The sequence below is a fragment of the Pholcus phalangioides genome, unplaced genomic scaffold (assembly GCF_987345545.1).
Source record: "Pholcus phalangioides strain wild (caught in Gottingen) unplaced genomic scaffold, Ppha-v1.0 ptg000011l_1, whole genome shotgun sequence".
Classification (NCBI taxonomy): domain Eukaryota; kingdom Metazoa; phylum Arthropoda; class Arachnida; order Araneae; family Pholcidae; genus Pholcus; species Pholcus phalangioides.
In genome coordinates, this window is record NW_028301604.1 from 41496602 (window position 1) to 41508606 (window position 12005).

Genomic DNA, 12005 nt, shown 5'->3' on the forward strand with positions numbered 1-12005 from the left:
CTAAGGTTAACGTTTCCTGGGTTTTTCTCCCAATCCCGAAAAATATAGAATCAATGTGATCGGATCCCAGAAATTTTCCTGGATTTCAATCTCATAAACATATGGGCATGGCCCCCACAAGGGGTGGGCTGACACATCTCTAGCCCTGGGGCACGGGGTGATTTTAATCATTTTTTTTGTTTTTCATGTTATAAATTCATCATAAAGGAATCCCCGTGAAAGTCTGGTCGGGGGGCCAGTAAAACATCCCAGCCTGGGGGCCCTGCATCAGGATGTGGGGGCCATGCATATGGGCAATTTAAAGCAAAAGTAGTAAATGAGAATAAGTAATCAAATAATACTCATAAAAAATTAATTATTATCAATTTATTTTAAAATTGACATTGGTTTGTAGAAATGAATCCTTACCGGTTGTACTTGAATTACGCTTGCTTTTCGTTCGTGGTTTTTGGTTAATGAAAATGATCGCATTTGCTGCCACGTAAATTAGGCTGGAAATCGGGGTTCGTCATTTGTGGGGGGGGGGTCAGGGAGGCCGTTGAGGGGAAATCAATGAAACTATATGTTAAGTCCCAACTCGGGGCACCATTGTACATTTTTTGTGCTGTATGCCATCTATTGTTCCTCTTTTTCCTTTGTACACAATTTTCTTACTTTCGGAATTTCTTATATTGGTCTTTGCGTGAATATAATATGTTGTACCAAATTTAAAATGTCACAATGCATAAATAGTCTTGACTCTGGTGTCGGATAAAAAAAAATTTAAGAGCACTACAACGATCGTATTATTGGCCGAATTTATATTTCTGCCCCCCCCCCTCCATAATTTAGTTGTCTTTAACATATATTATTGTCGTAGGATCATGACAGTAAAAAAAGATTTCGTCGATAATATCTGAATGAGAAAAAGAAAAACTAGAAAAAAATGAAACCCGGCATATATTGGAGGCTTCAGCTACTCTAAATAATTATTTCCCCTTGAAGGGAATTGTGTGTGTGTAATTTGTGTTTCACCCTTGTATTTCTTGGAAATAGCTAGTTCCTATGCGTGTGGAAAAAATGAACTCTAAACAGACAAGTACAAAACCCTTTTCCCGCCATTTTTAGAATGAATAAACAACTTACAATTGTAGTTGTCAATTAACAAAACTGGGCATCTCGTGAACGATGCCTAAGTATGCAGCATTCTATCGAAGCCATTATATTCTTTTTACCGAAGCCATTTTATTGTATTTATGGCTTGGGAATGTCTATAGCCTGTCGTCTGCGGTACTTGAACATAAGCACGGTGGTCTTGTTGAAAGGACACAATAAAATATTCACTCTTTCCTCGAGTATAATTTTCTGCTCTTGTGAAGTAGCCCTAAAGGAACACCTGAATGAGAAGGGGAGTCACAGCTTGTCAATCACGACACAAAGGGTTTTGGGGAAGGAACTAGCTTTCACGAGCGTCTAAAGGCACTCTCGCCCAGAAATGACATGGAACATTTGAGCGTCTAAAAGCGCTCCTACCGAAAAGACGGTTAAAGTATGTAGTCAATTATATTTTCGTAATGAATTACAGAACGGCATATAATTTTGTTCCCGTCAGTGGCCATTGTTGGCAGGTTTTATTGTATAAAATTGTAAAGTATTGAAAAAAGGCAGTTAAAGTCGCTATATCTCCATCTCAGAAAGAAACGGAGGGATAGACGTATAAGTCGGTACATCCTATTGATGAACAGGAACCCTCATATGGTGTTTTTAAGGGTATTTATGGGAAATAATTAAAAAAATTCCGTGCAAAATCACCTTCAAAAAGTAGCCAAAGATGCGGACGAATTCGCTCCTCATCCGTTTGAATAGCTCCGGATAACCCAATTGTCCAAACTTCTATGTGCGGATGCGGAGCCCGTACTTGGGGTTTGACGCATGCGGACGACGTCCGGACACGCATGAACATTTCCTAGGTGCGGGGAATTTTCAGCTCGTCTGAAAGCCTCAGTATATTCCAATTGTTAAAACTTCTTCCGGATCCGCATCCGCTCCGTGTGAAAGGCCTCTAAAGCAAAAATAGTTGGGCGTTGAAAAAAACGATTCCAGGTGGGTCCAGTTTTAAAACAGCCCAAGATTCGTTCATAACACGATACAAATTACAGAACAACCAATTGCGAATGCTTTCATTGCATGATCCGTACGCTAATGTATACGCGCCTTTAACGTGCGGATTGGTTTGATAATGTTGGAATTTTTATAGCTGAAGGTCTGAAGATGTTCATGGCCACTAGTTATAAAGAAATAGAAAGAAAACTTAATGAAGGAACAACTTTCCGCAGTATCGCATCTACAAACATGAATGCAACTAGCAGGTTTGTACACTACTTAGTATGGATGAATGCTTGACTAATAATAGAATAATATTTATTCATGAGTAGATCAATGCTCGCATGACAGTACACATTGTATACTAATTCGCAAGTTTATATACATTATTCCACTCTACGTTTCATCACTATGAAAAGGCACTGAATTTTTTTTTTCACAACCAAACTTGTAAATTGGTGCTGTTAGCATATTTTTAATTGAAACAATACAACAATTTAATTAATTAGAGTGAATTTTTTATTTAGCTAAAATGATAAATTGACGGCAAAAACAGTTTGCCTTATTTTAATGTTATTTATTTACAGATCTTACTTGTGCTCAGAAATGTTTAATAGTTTTGACCCCCTGAATTTTATTCCCTATCTCATCAATGAAATGCGATTGTATAAATGTCTGAACACGTAAAATATCATCTCTCACAAAATAATACCGAAAAGGAATCAACTCTTTCCAGATAAAAAATTGTTACACTTATTTAGTCGTATTTTGCTTTGAAATGACACTAAAAGATGTACTTTCTGAAAGACCAAAAAAAAAAAAGAAAAAAATTGAGAAAAGAATTCAGAGAGTATAAAGGTTTTTTGAAATTGTATTTGCCATGTACATTCAAATATATATAGGACTACAGAGGGTTAATGAGTTCAGCCATTTCTCTCCAACATGATTGATACAGTAAGTACAGTGGGTCTAGACAAATACAGGCGCCATAGCGACTAGAAAATCGATATTGGTGCCTAAAATTTTATAAAATTTTGCTAAACTAATGCGTATAAGTATAAGGCCGGGATTACACTATAAAAGTTTTATAAAAGGGATTTTATCAAACTTTTATAGTGTAATACTGGGCTAACACAAAATTTTTTTATTTCGCAATAACGCGTCTTCCAACATGGGCAACATGGGAAAGGAAGTCATAAAGTCCCGCAAAAAAAGAAAAACAAAACACATCATTCAGGACTTTCCCTTAGGGAAAAAAGCAATGCTTGGCTCCTAAGATATTTGGGTGGCGCCTCACTTTTTTTTCGACTTTCTAGCCCTGAAGTACCCTCAGGGCTCTCCTTCCTCAGATTGCCTCTGTCGAAACAATTTAATTTGACGCAGATTAGTAAGAGTTACAGTTGATGCGATACCAGCAAGCGAAAGTTAGAAAATGTGCTTAAATTAAATCCTTCTATACAATGGCTTTACGATTGAATATTCTTAATACTTCTCATGCGGGTGGATTTCAGCTGTTTGGGTATGCTCATAATGCTGTGTTTCTGGAAAATCGCGTCGTTTCTGATTGGTTGAAAACCCGAATTTCAACTTTTTTAAACAGTTGATAAGGTTTTCGCGGCCACATTTGATGAAAAGTGTTTGTTTGGGTTCAAAGACCGTCCTCCGTTTGAGTTAGTTCTCAACGTTCCCAAATACTAGTGATTGGGATCATCAGGAGAACTGATAAAACTGGATCAAAGTTAAGTTTTGCGGAATGGAAGAATTTTTTTGCTGATATCTGCCCTCGGGGCTATTACAACGGCTTTCAGAAGGCCAGGCAGGCTAATGTCAGTGAGAATAAATTTTCAAAGGCCAGACAAAGTTGGGAAAATCCGCAATATTTTTAACAAATTTGGTAATATTTTGCACGTTAAAAGGAGGGCGGTAATGTGAAATTTTGAATAACTATTGTCGTCTCGGAATACTGGTTCTCTGCTATTGGTCCATCTCGGAGAAGCCCTGGTATTGACTTGTTCTTTCACTACAGTGTAGGATAACCTGCAATGAGAAAACTTTGTAAAATAGTTCCTAGATGGTAGAGTTAAAGTTAGACAAATAGTTAAAATGTTAGTTAAAATAAAATAAAGGCTTTTTTTTGAAGAATGATTTTTCTGTTTTTGTAAAGAGATACCTGGAAAAAAAAAGAAGAAATGTAGAAGTTAGTACTAGGCCAGGCCTAGTAGGCGATTAAGTCCATCTTTCACGTAGCTTTTCAGCGTGAGACAGTCACGATAAATTTGAAGAGAAACACGGTTCATAAAGTGTCCTTCAGCCATGAGAGAGAGAAATGACGGAATGGAGATCGGTGATCGCTTTTTCAGCTACCTGCTCAAAGTTTCTTGGCTGTCTCGGCGAAGTTTGCCGTTCGACGGAAGGTTGCTCGCTTGGTGTCAGAGTGATTGCCATGGAGGTTGCCACTTTCGGTGTGGCGGTTGTTACCGTAGTCGGAGCCGGTTGAGAGCTAGAGTTTTTCTCTAGAAATTTTTTGGATTTTAGAGCGACAGATCTTGGCAGGAAAGATGTTTGGGAACGTAAACTTCAGACCGGATGGTGTCAGTCTTTTTTGTTTGAGAGCCGGAGATCTCCTTGGAGTTCCCTTTGAGAATTTTGATGTACTCCGGACATTTTTTGTAGTTCGCTGGATGTGGGCCCAACCTTGCTACATTCTCGTGGCACATGGAGGTCCGTATATTTGATGCATCTATATGGATTGACGCAGGAATGAGCAAAGTGCGCGCATCGAAGACAGCGACGGCACTGAAAGGCGTGAAAGTTCCATACGAATTTCTTAACAGAAATCTTTACATGGTGGATTTGGTCCAGCTTGAGAATTTGGAAATTTAAGTCACTCTTGGGGAGCGTAATTCTTAAAGTTTGGTGTCAAGTGAATTTGCTTTCCTGAAAATTTCGATTTTTTTTATTGAAAATCCCACTTTTTCTAGTGCTTGGTGAATGGGATCATTGGCAATTTTCTTGTCCAGGCCCATCAGGAGCACAGCGAAGAAGCTGTTTTTCTTGATTTTAAGCTCTTCGATTAGCTTTTCACCTTTCAGCCATTTTCTCGCAGTGTCGAGATCAGCTCTGGTCTGGAAAGAGATTTCTGTCTCTTGCCATTGAAGTTCCGCTTGGAAATGATGCGAGCAGAGGCGAGAGAGTTGATCGTCAATGAGGAACCAGTTGCCATTGGTGGCTATGCGAAGTGACAGCTTTTCCGTCGTGCCCTCTGATTGGTCGGTTGGAGTCACTGAGCCAATAGGATTCGATGTTGTAGAATCGATTGTTGCTAGTGAGACGTCTTCTGTAATCGGTATAATCGATTCAGCTTGTTCAATCAGTTGATTTCCTCGGAAAGGTTAATTTTCAGATTTTCAGCTATCTCGGCGTCATTGGACCTGGAATTAGAAGGTCCATTTCCTCTGGGGAAGGAACACAGCTACTTGGGAATCCGCTTGAGACCTGGAAAGAGAAAGAACGTTTTGGTTGGAATTCGTTGTTTCCGTTCGATCTGGAACGAGCGAGCACCACGAGTCCTTCATCTTCCGTAGGTTCCACGCTAAGCCAAAGTCAATGTTCCGGTCGGCTGTATAGTTGATCAGTATTTTTCCGAAGTCTTGATCCTGCGGGCAGGCACACGATGAAAAATCCTGGGATGGCGGATCTGACAGGATGGCATCTAGAAAGGCACGAGTGCTTGCAGGAGCGCCTGTTCATGAGAGATGAAGTCCGCATTGAGGCTTTCATCAACTGCGTCAAGGCTGGCGATGAGAAGGTCCAAGTCAAAGGCGTTATCAGTTAGCGAGGAGTGGTGGAGGAAACAGTGACCCTCCTTCGATGCTTGTTGCGTCCGAGCCATGGTACGGTTCAGCTAGGCAGTAAGAGCGGCACCTGAAATGAGAAAATTCTCCGTGGATGTGCGGTCCCGAAAAATTTGCATCCGTCCCCTACAGCGACTGGGGCGCACGTTTTGTCTTTTCGATTTTTTGAAGTCAAGTTTTGTGAAGTGAAGAAAGATTTATTGCGGGACCTATCTGTTTTCAGACATTAGCCTCGAAATGGGCTCCTTTGCGAACCTGTGTGAAGGGGAAAGACGAGATCGTATTTGTATTTGTAAAGTGAAGCGCATGTATGTCGGTCAGAAATCGATAATTTTTCATAATTGGGATCCCATAATTAAATACTTATAGGCTTTTAAAAACTCAACATGTCCTTCCGAGCCGGTTAGTATTATTAAAAATTGAAATAATTTTTGGGCAGGAAAAGTGAACTGCTTGGCGACGACATCATGCTCTGCGTCTTGATCTCACCTCATTGGTCGGTAGAGTGCATTTAAAGTGGTTGGCTGAAAATAAAGCTCAAGATTGTTACTGTATACAAAATTCAAGAAATTATTATTGGAAGGTGAAATCTCAGGGAAAAGTATTAGTAATTTGATAAAGTTGAGAAAAATAGAGGGAGAGAATTTTTATTTTCCAGAGCCACTTCTGATATTTCTATCTCAGGAATGCCTCTTATGTTTTATATGATTTTTTCAAGGGATTTTTTATAGAAAAAGATGGTGAAGGGAAAATAAAAAAAAATAGATCTACTGAGAGAAATATATATATTTCGAATTTCGCCTTTTTGGAGCTGTTCTCTGCTTTTTTAAAAGTCTCGCTTCCTACTTCACGAGAATATTTCCAGCTTCTTGTAGAAATTTTTGAAGCACTACTCGTTTATTCTTTCTCGTGCTATGCTGGATAATGTCCTCCATGCAGGATTTGTTGAACTCGAACATTTCATATGTCGAATTTAAGCTGGCAGCCGATTCATCAGAGTCCGATAGAGATGACACTTCATCACGCGTCATTATGTTAGACCGGTCTATCTCATCCGCTGCCGCTTCGCCGGCGATGGTGGCACCCCCGTTGCCGTCACTGCTCACGGTAGGTCCCGAGTTTCGGACTTGCCCAGGCTGGTCGTCGTTGGGCTGGAGCGACTCTCGTGGCATGTCGCTGATGTTTCCCAAGTTTTTTCGAAATTCGGCAGTGCTCTGACAGAAGTCCATAGAGCTGGCAGCTTCATCTTGGCCAATCGCGTTAGACTTGTTCGATTTTTCGCTGGTCATATTTATTCGGACTTGTATTTTTTTACTGTGATTAAATTTTCTCCAAACAATTCGTAGAAGAAATGTTGTGTTTGTATAATTTTTCCCCGATCTTTCAAATGTTACGGGCAGAATTTTCTCCGAATGCTTTTGGGGGATTCATTTTCTCGTTCCGGAATTTTTTAAGTTCTTTTTTGTAAATTTCACAAACGTGATACACACTTGTATGGTTTTTCCCACAGTTAAAGCATACTGGCAGGTCAACTACTTTGACGTTTGAGCACTGCGTCACATCGTGGGATCTGGTGCAAACCATACAGCGTTGGGGAAGCTCACATTCATCTCCACCATGACCCCAGGTCTGACATCGATAGCAGATGCTAAGCGATAATCGATTCGGGTTCCTTTCCATAAGAGCAGTTCCTTAATTGCAAAGTTTATTGATCTAAACTTCCATCAGAAGTTTATATATTTTGTAATGAATTACACTGCTGGCCACCCAAATTGCAACACCAAGAAAGACAAGAGATATCGCAACAATATTTATTTTGTAGATAACATGTTGACCAAGCATCAAATGATTAAATTTATAGACTTCTGTGAAGTGTGGTTCCTGCCAAAATCAGTAGCCAGAGTAGCCGCCATTGTTGGAGATCACCGCTGCCACACGCCTCGGCATTGATTCAAAGAGACTTTGGATGTGTACTTGGGGTACAGCAGACCAAGCAGCTTCCACGCGTTGCCAAAGTTGATCTGGTGTGGCAGCTGGGGATGTAATCTGGGTCAATCGTTGAGCAACCATGGACCACATGTTTTCTATCGGCGAAAGATCCGGAGAGCGAGCTGGCCAGGGAAGCAATTCAATCTGGCGATTGACGAAGAACCTTTGGACAATGCGTGCCACGTGTGGTCGCGCATTATCCTGTTGAAATATGGCTGTGGGCAAGCCCTGAAGGTAAGGAAGGACAACTGGCTCCAACACCTCGGAGATGTAGCGCTGGCTTTTTAAAGTACCGGCAATGCGTACTAGAGGAGTGCGAGAGTGATATCCAATACCGCCCCATACCATAATACCCGGTGCAGGACCAGTGTGGCGGTGCATAACGCAGCTGTTCAGCATCCTCTCTCCACGGTGTCTCCAGACTCGAATCCGACCACCGTGGTATTGCAGACAGAAGCGTGACTCGTCAGTAAAGACAATTTCATTCCATTGTGCCGTCCACATCCTTCTTTCATCGCACCATTGGCGGCGGAAACGTCTGTGGTTCTGCGTCAAGGGTAGACGAAGCAATGGATGTCTTGCGGACAGACCACTCTGCTGTAAACGGCGTCGAATGGTACGCGCAGACACTGGATGATGCGGTACAGACTGAATGTGCTGTGCTATGGTTCGTGATGTGGCTGAGCGATCCGTCACTGCCATACGCCTGTCATCACGTGAAGTGGTGCACTGAGGTGGATGCGATCGAACACGTCGGTCCGTCGTACCCTCCTGCATCCAACGATCACATATCCGCATTACAGTTGTTTGGTTTCGTCCAACACGACTACCGATTTCCCTGAAAGATAATCCACAATCTCGGTAGGCCACTATCCTTCCTCTGTCGAACTCGGATACTTGATCAAAAGATGATCGCTGTTTTCTACGAGGCATAATTGATCGTTTTTTTGAGAAAACCACAAGAATACACGTACTTCAAATCGTCGAAATCTCCAAGCCTTAAATAGCACTTTGAAGTGGCGCCACAGGCGCGCGTGATGTGCGTCTGCGCTGAAATTCTAATCATTTGCATATCTCACCTCCGTTAATGCATGTTGTAAATTTCATATTATTTGCATGCTTCCTTCAGGGTGTTGCATTTACGGTGGCCAGCAGTGTATTTGAAAGATCGCACGTTCCAGGTTAAGATTGGGAACACACTCTCCTCAAGACGTCCGATCAGGGACTCGGTTCCACAGGGAAGTGTGATTGGCCCGCAATTGTTTTCGTTATATATTAATGATTTTCCAGGCCAGTAGGGGGATATTGGGGATACTGGAACAATGGGTGCTGCCCACTTACAATGGGGTGCTGCCACGCGATAAGGGATGCTGCTGCCCCGCGATAAGAGAATGACGAAGGTGAGGGACACTAGATGGCGCTTTGATCTTTACAGTGTTTTAGGGGGGGGGTCTTCCCTAAATTAAATTTTTTTATGTCTAAGAGGGGTCGTTCTTAAATTATCATTCCCACGAAAACTTTTTTTTTCATCAGGGGTCGTTCTTAAATTAAATTTTTTATGTCACGTCAGGGATCTTTCCCAAATTAAATTTTTTATATTCCAACGTCATTAAATTATCGTTCTTTGCCGTCGGGCTAAAAAAACCGTTCTTACTTTTTTATGTGAGTCCTAAAAAGTTTTCTTCGGGAGGTTCTTTCCTGTTAGCACACAAATTAAATCCCTAAAAAAGTTCTCACTAAGATATTTTTTTAACACTGTAATAAAACAAAGGAGCAATAAAATACAGAGTCATTTTATGCGAATCAATTTATTTACAGTATGAGAAATTGTAAGAGAAAAAATATTTACATGAATAAAAAATATTTACAAATCGCTAACCATTGCCGATAGCATAGTGGCCATACGCATATGTCTTTATGCCATCACCGAGAATATACCTCTTGTCGTCACGGGGGCACAGCGACGTTTTTCGGAGGGCGACCGTTTGAAGCTTGTGGTTTTCTGAGGAGATTTTTATTATTGTATTTTTCATGGAGGAGTGGTTGCGGAGGCAAGTCAGGTAGTCTCTATGTTTCAGCTCTTTTTTTACAATGGTACGACCCACCCATTTCGCTGTCTTCTTCTCCGCGACTGCTGTTATCGTGCTGTACATTTTTGCTCTTAGTCCCACGAATTCCACAACGGGCTCACCTCCATTCTCATCTTTCATTACGCCCACCACTTTCTTATTTTGCAGGCTGAACAGAGGATGATCACTGGGGTAGTTCGACGTAATCTGTGGATTTCATCACGCATGTCACTATAAATGTCGCCGGTTTTAATTTGATATAGGAAAGAGTCAGTATCTGTAAATAGAATTTGTACACCGGGTCCATATTTCTTCTTCATAAAATTGTAGTGGAAATCTGCCATTAAGTGTTTGGACAGGTCCAAAATTGAAACACCGGTATATATTGCCCTGTCCAAGTGGATCTTCGTTTTTGTCATCTTTATTACAGCTAGTTCACCGGTTATTATTTTAAAGCATTCAAACGCTGGGGATACGACTAGCTTCCTCACTCGTTTTCCGTTGTTGACGAGATGGATGTCGACGTGCGTACGTAAATGTTCAAGTGATTTCCCATACACAGCATTATTGAGGAGCTTGTAGAAATCTTTTTCAAAATCACACCGGGCTTGCTTCCTCTTTTCGGTGTTGAATGCTATGTATGGGCGTATCCAGGGCTCCTGGGTGAACTCGATGGCATGCTGAACACCCGTCAACTTCATCCCCAGCGAAGTATATAATTTGAGGCACCGGTAGTGAATTACGTAAGCCTTTTTATTATCCATTAAGTTCGGAGAGAGTTTACGAGTTGGTTTCTTGTGTTCACCGGGGTTTCCTATATATGGCGACAGCAAGGTCTTCTGGTATTTCAATGTTCTCTGCTGCCAAGGGGAAGCAATTATGCTCATCGTGTAAAATCACCGGATATTCAAGGTCTACTTCTAATATGTAGCCCTTTTTAGCATCGTCTGCGACATTCAAAAAGTCTTTCTCTTCGAGTTCACTCGGAGATAACCATCTAAAGTCTCTCACCGGGAGGGGCTCCATCATGCATTTACCATACAAGTTATTCACGTCATAGTACATTATGTACGTTGTTGGATCACTGGGGTTATAGCCGGTGACCAACGGGTTGTTGGCTCTCGCAAACCGAATGGTGATCACAGACACGCCGCCTCTGATTCCTTTCTCCAGAAAAAGGTGCATATCCGGGTCTGTTATCAACTCCAGTTTCACACCGGTCATTTTCAAGCATGCGTTCCAGGCTAATCCAGGTGATGTGAATGTGTGGCACGGGTCTATTTTATAATTATCTTCGCAGAGTTTTCTGAATCTTTCAAAGACGTCACTCAGAAGCAGCACGTCTGTTTTCACGTAGAGTTCGTGATATTCACCGAGATTTTTCAACTGGAATTCCCTGCAAACGGTTTGCGCATATGTAAATTCTTCACGGGTAATATGTTGATCCCCCAGGGAGGTGTAAAAGGCCTCTCTTGGGGGCAGCACCGGATCTTCGAATTTCTGGAACGAGTCAACATACTCGTAGGGATAGCATCCCTTGCGTTCAAGAAGATGACTCTTGTCACCGAAGCATTTTCGCATGTTTATAAAATCACTGGGCTCCACAGTCTTCACCAGACAATCCAAAGATGCTGATAGGAACTGGTTTGTATCGAGAAATCGCAAGTGACCGAGAGAAAAAGAAATTTTCCATATTCCTGCCGATCACCTGAATCTTGCGATCTGGGTACCGGCTTAGTCCCTGCATCAAAAAATGAGCGTCATAGTTCTGGAGGTTATGAAAAATAACCGGGATGTGTGTTCTCAAACGCAGCTGGAGATTGCACTTTTGATGGAGTGCCGCTCTAAATTTACCGGTGATGTGACAATGGTCACGCACTCTGTCTAACCCGAGCTGCTCATTGCATACAATGCAAACTTTGGACGTCACTGCTAGTCATCTTGATTGCCACCGGGTTATTCACTTTGCCTAATATAATTTTCTCTTCTTCGAGGAGACATCGGAAAAGAA

At 41.6% G+C, this 12005-nt stretch overlaps 1 protein-coding gene and 1 long non-coding RNA gene across 3 annotated transcripts in view; one reads left to right on the forward strand and one right to left on the reverse strand.

Moving 5' to 3' along the window:
* The window catches only part of LOC149080429 (kinesin-like protein KIF28), a 1038199-nt gene that overhangs the window by 144491 nt on the left and 881703 nt on the right, over window positions 1-12005 (forward strand). For both annotated transcript variants that reach the window (XM_089239551.1, XM_089239552.1), the window contains exon 5: window positions 2237-2348. In XM_089239551.1, coding sequence (XP_089095677.1) covers window positions 2237-2348 — 112 coding nt within the window. The remainder of the gene's footprint in view (window positions 1-2236; window positions 2349-12005) is intronic.
* LOC149080433 (uncharacterized) overlaps window positions 2990-12005 on the reverse strand; it is an 89541-nt gene continuing 80525 nt past the window's right edge. The window contains exon 3 of the long non-coding RNA XR_016193578.1: window positions 2990-4119. This is a non-coding gene — a long non-coding RNA (uncharacterized LOC149080433). The remainder of the gene's footprint in view (window positions 4120-12005) is intronic.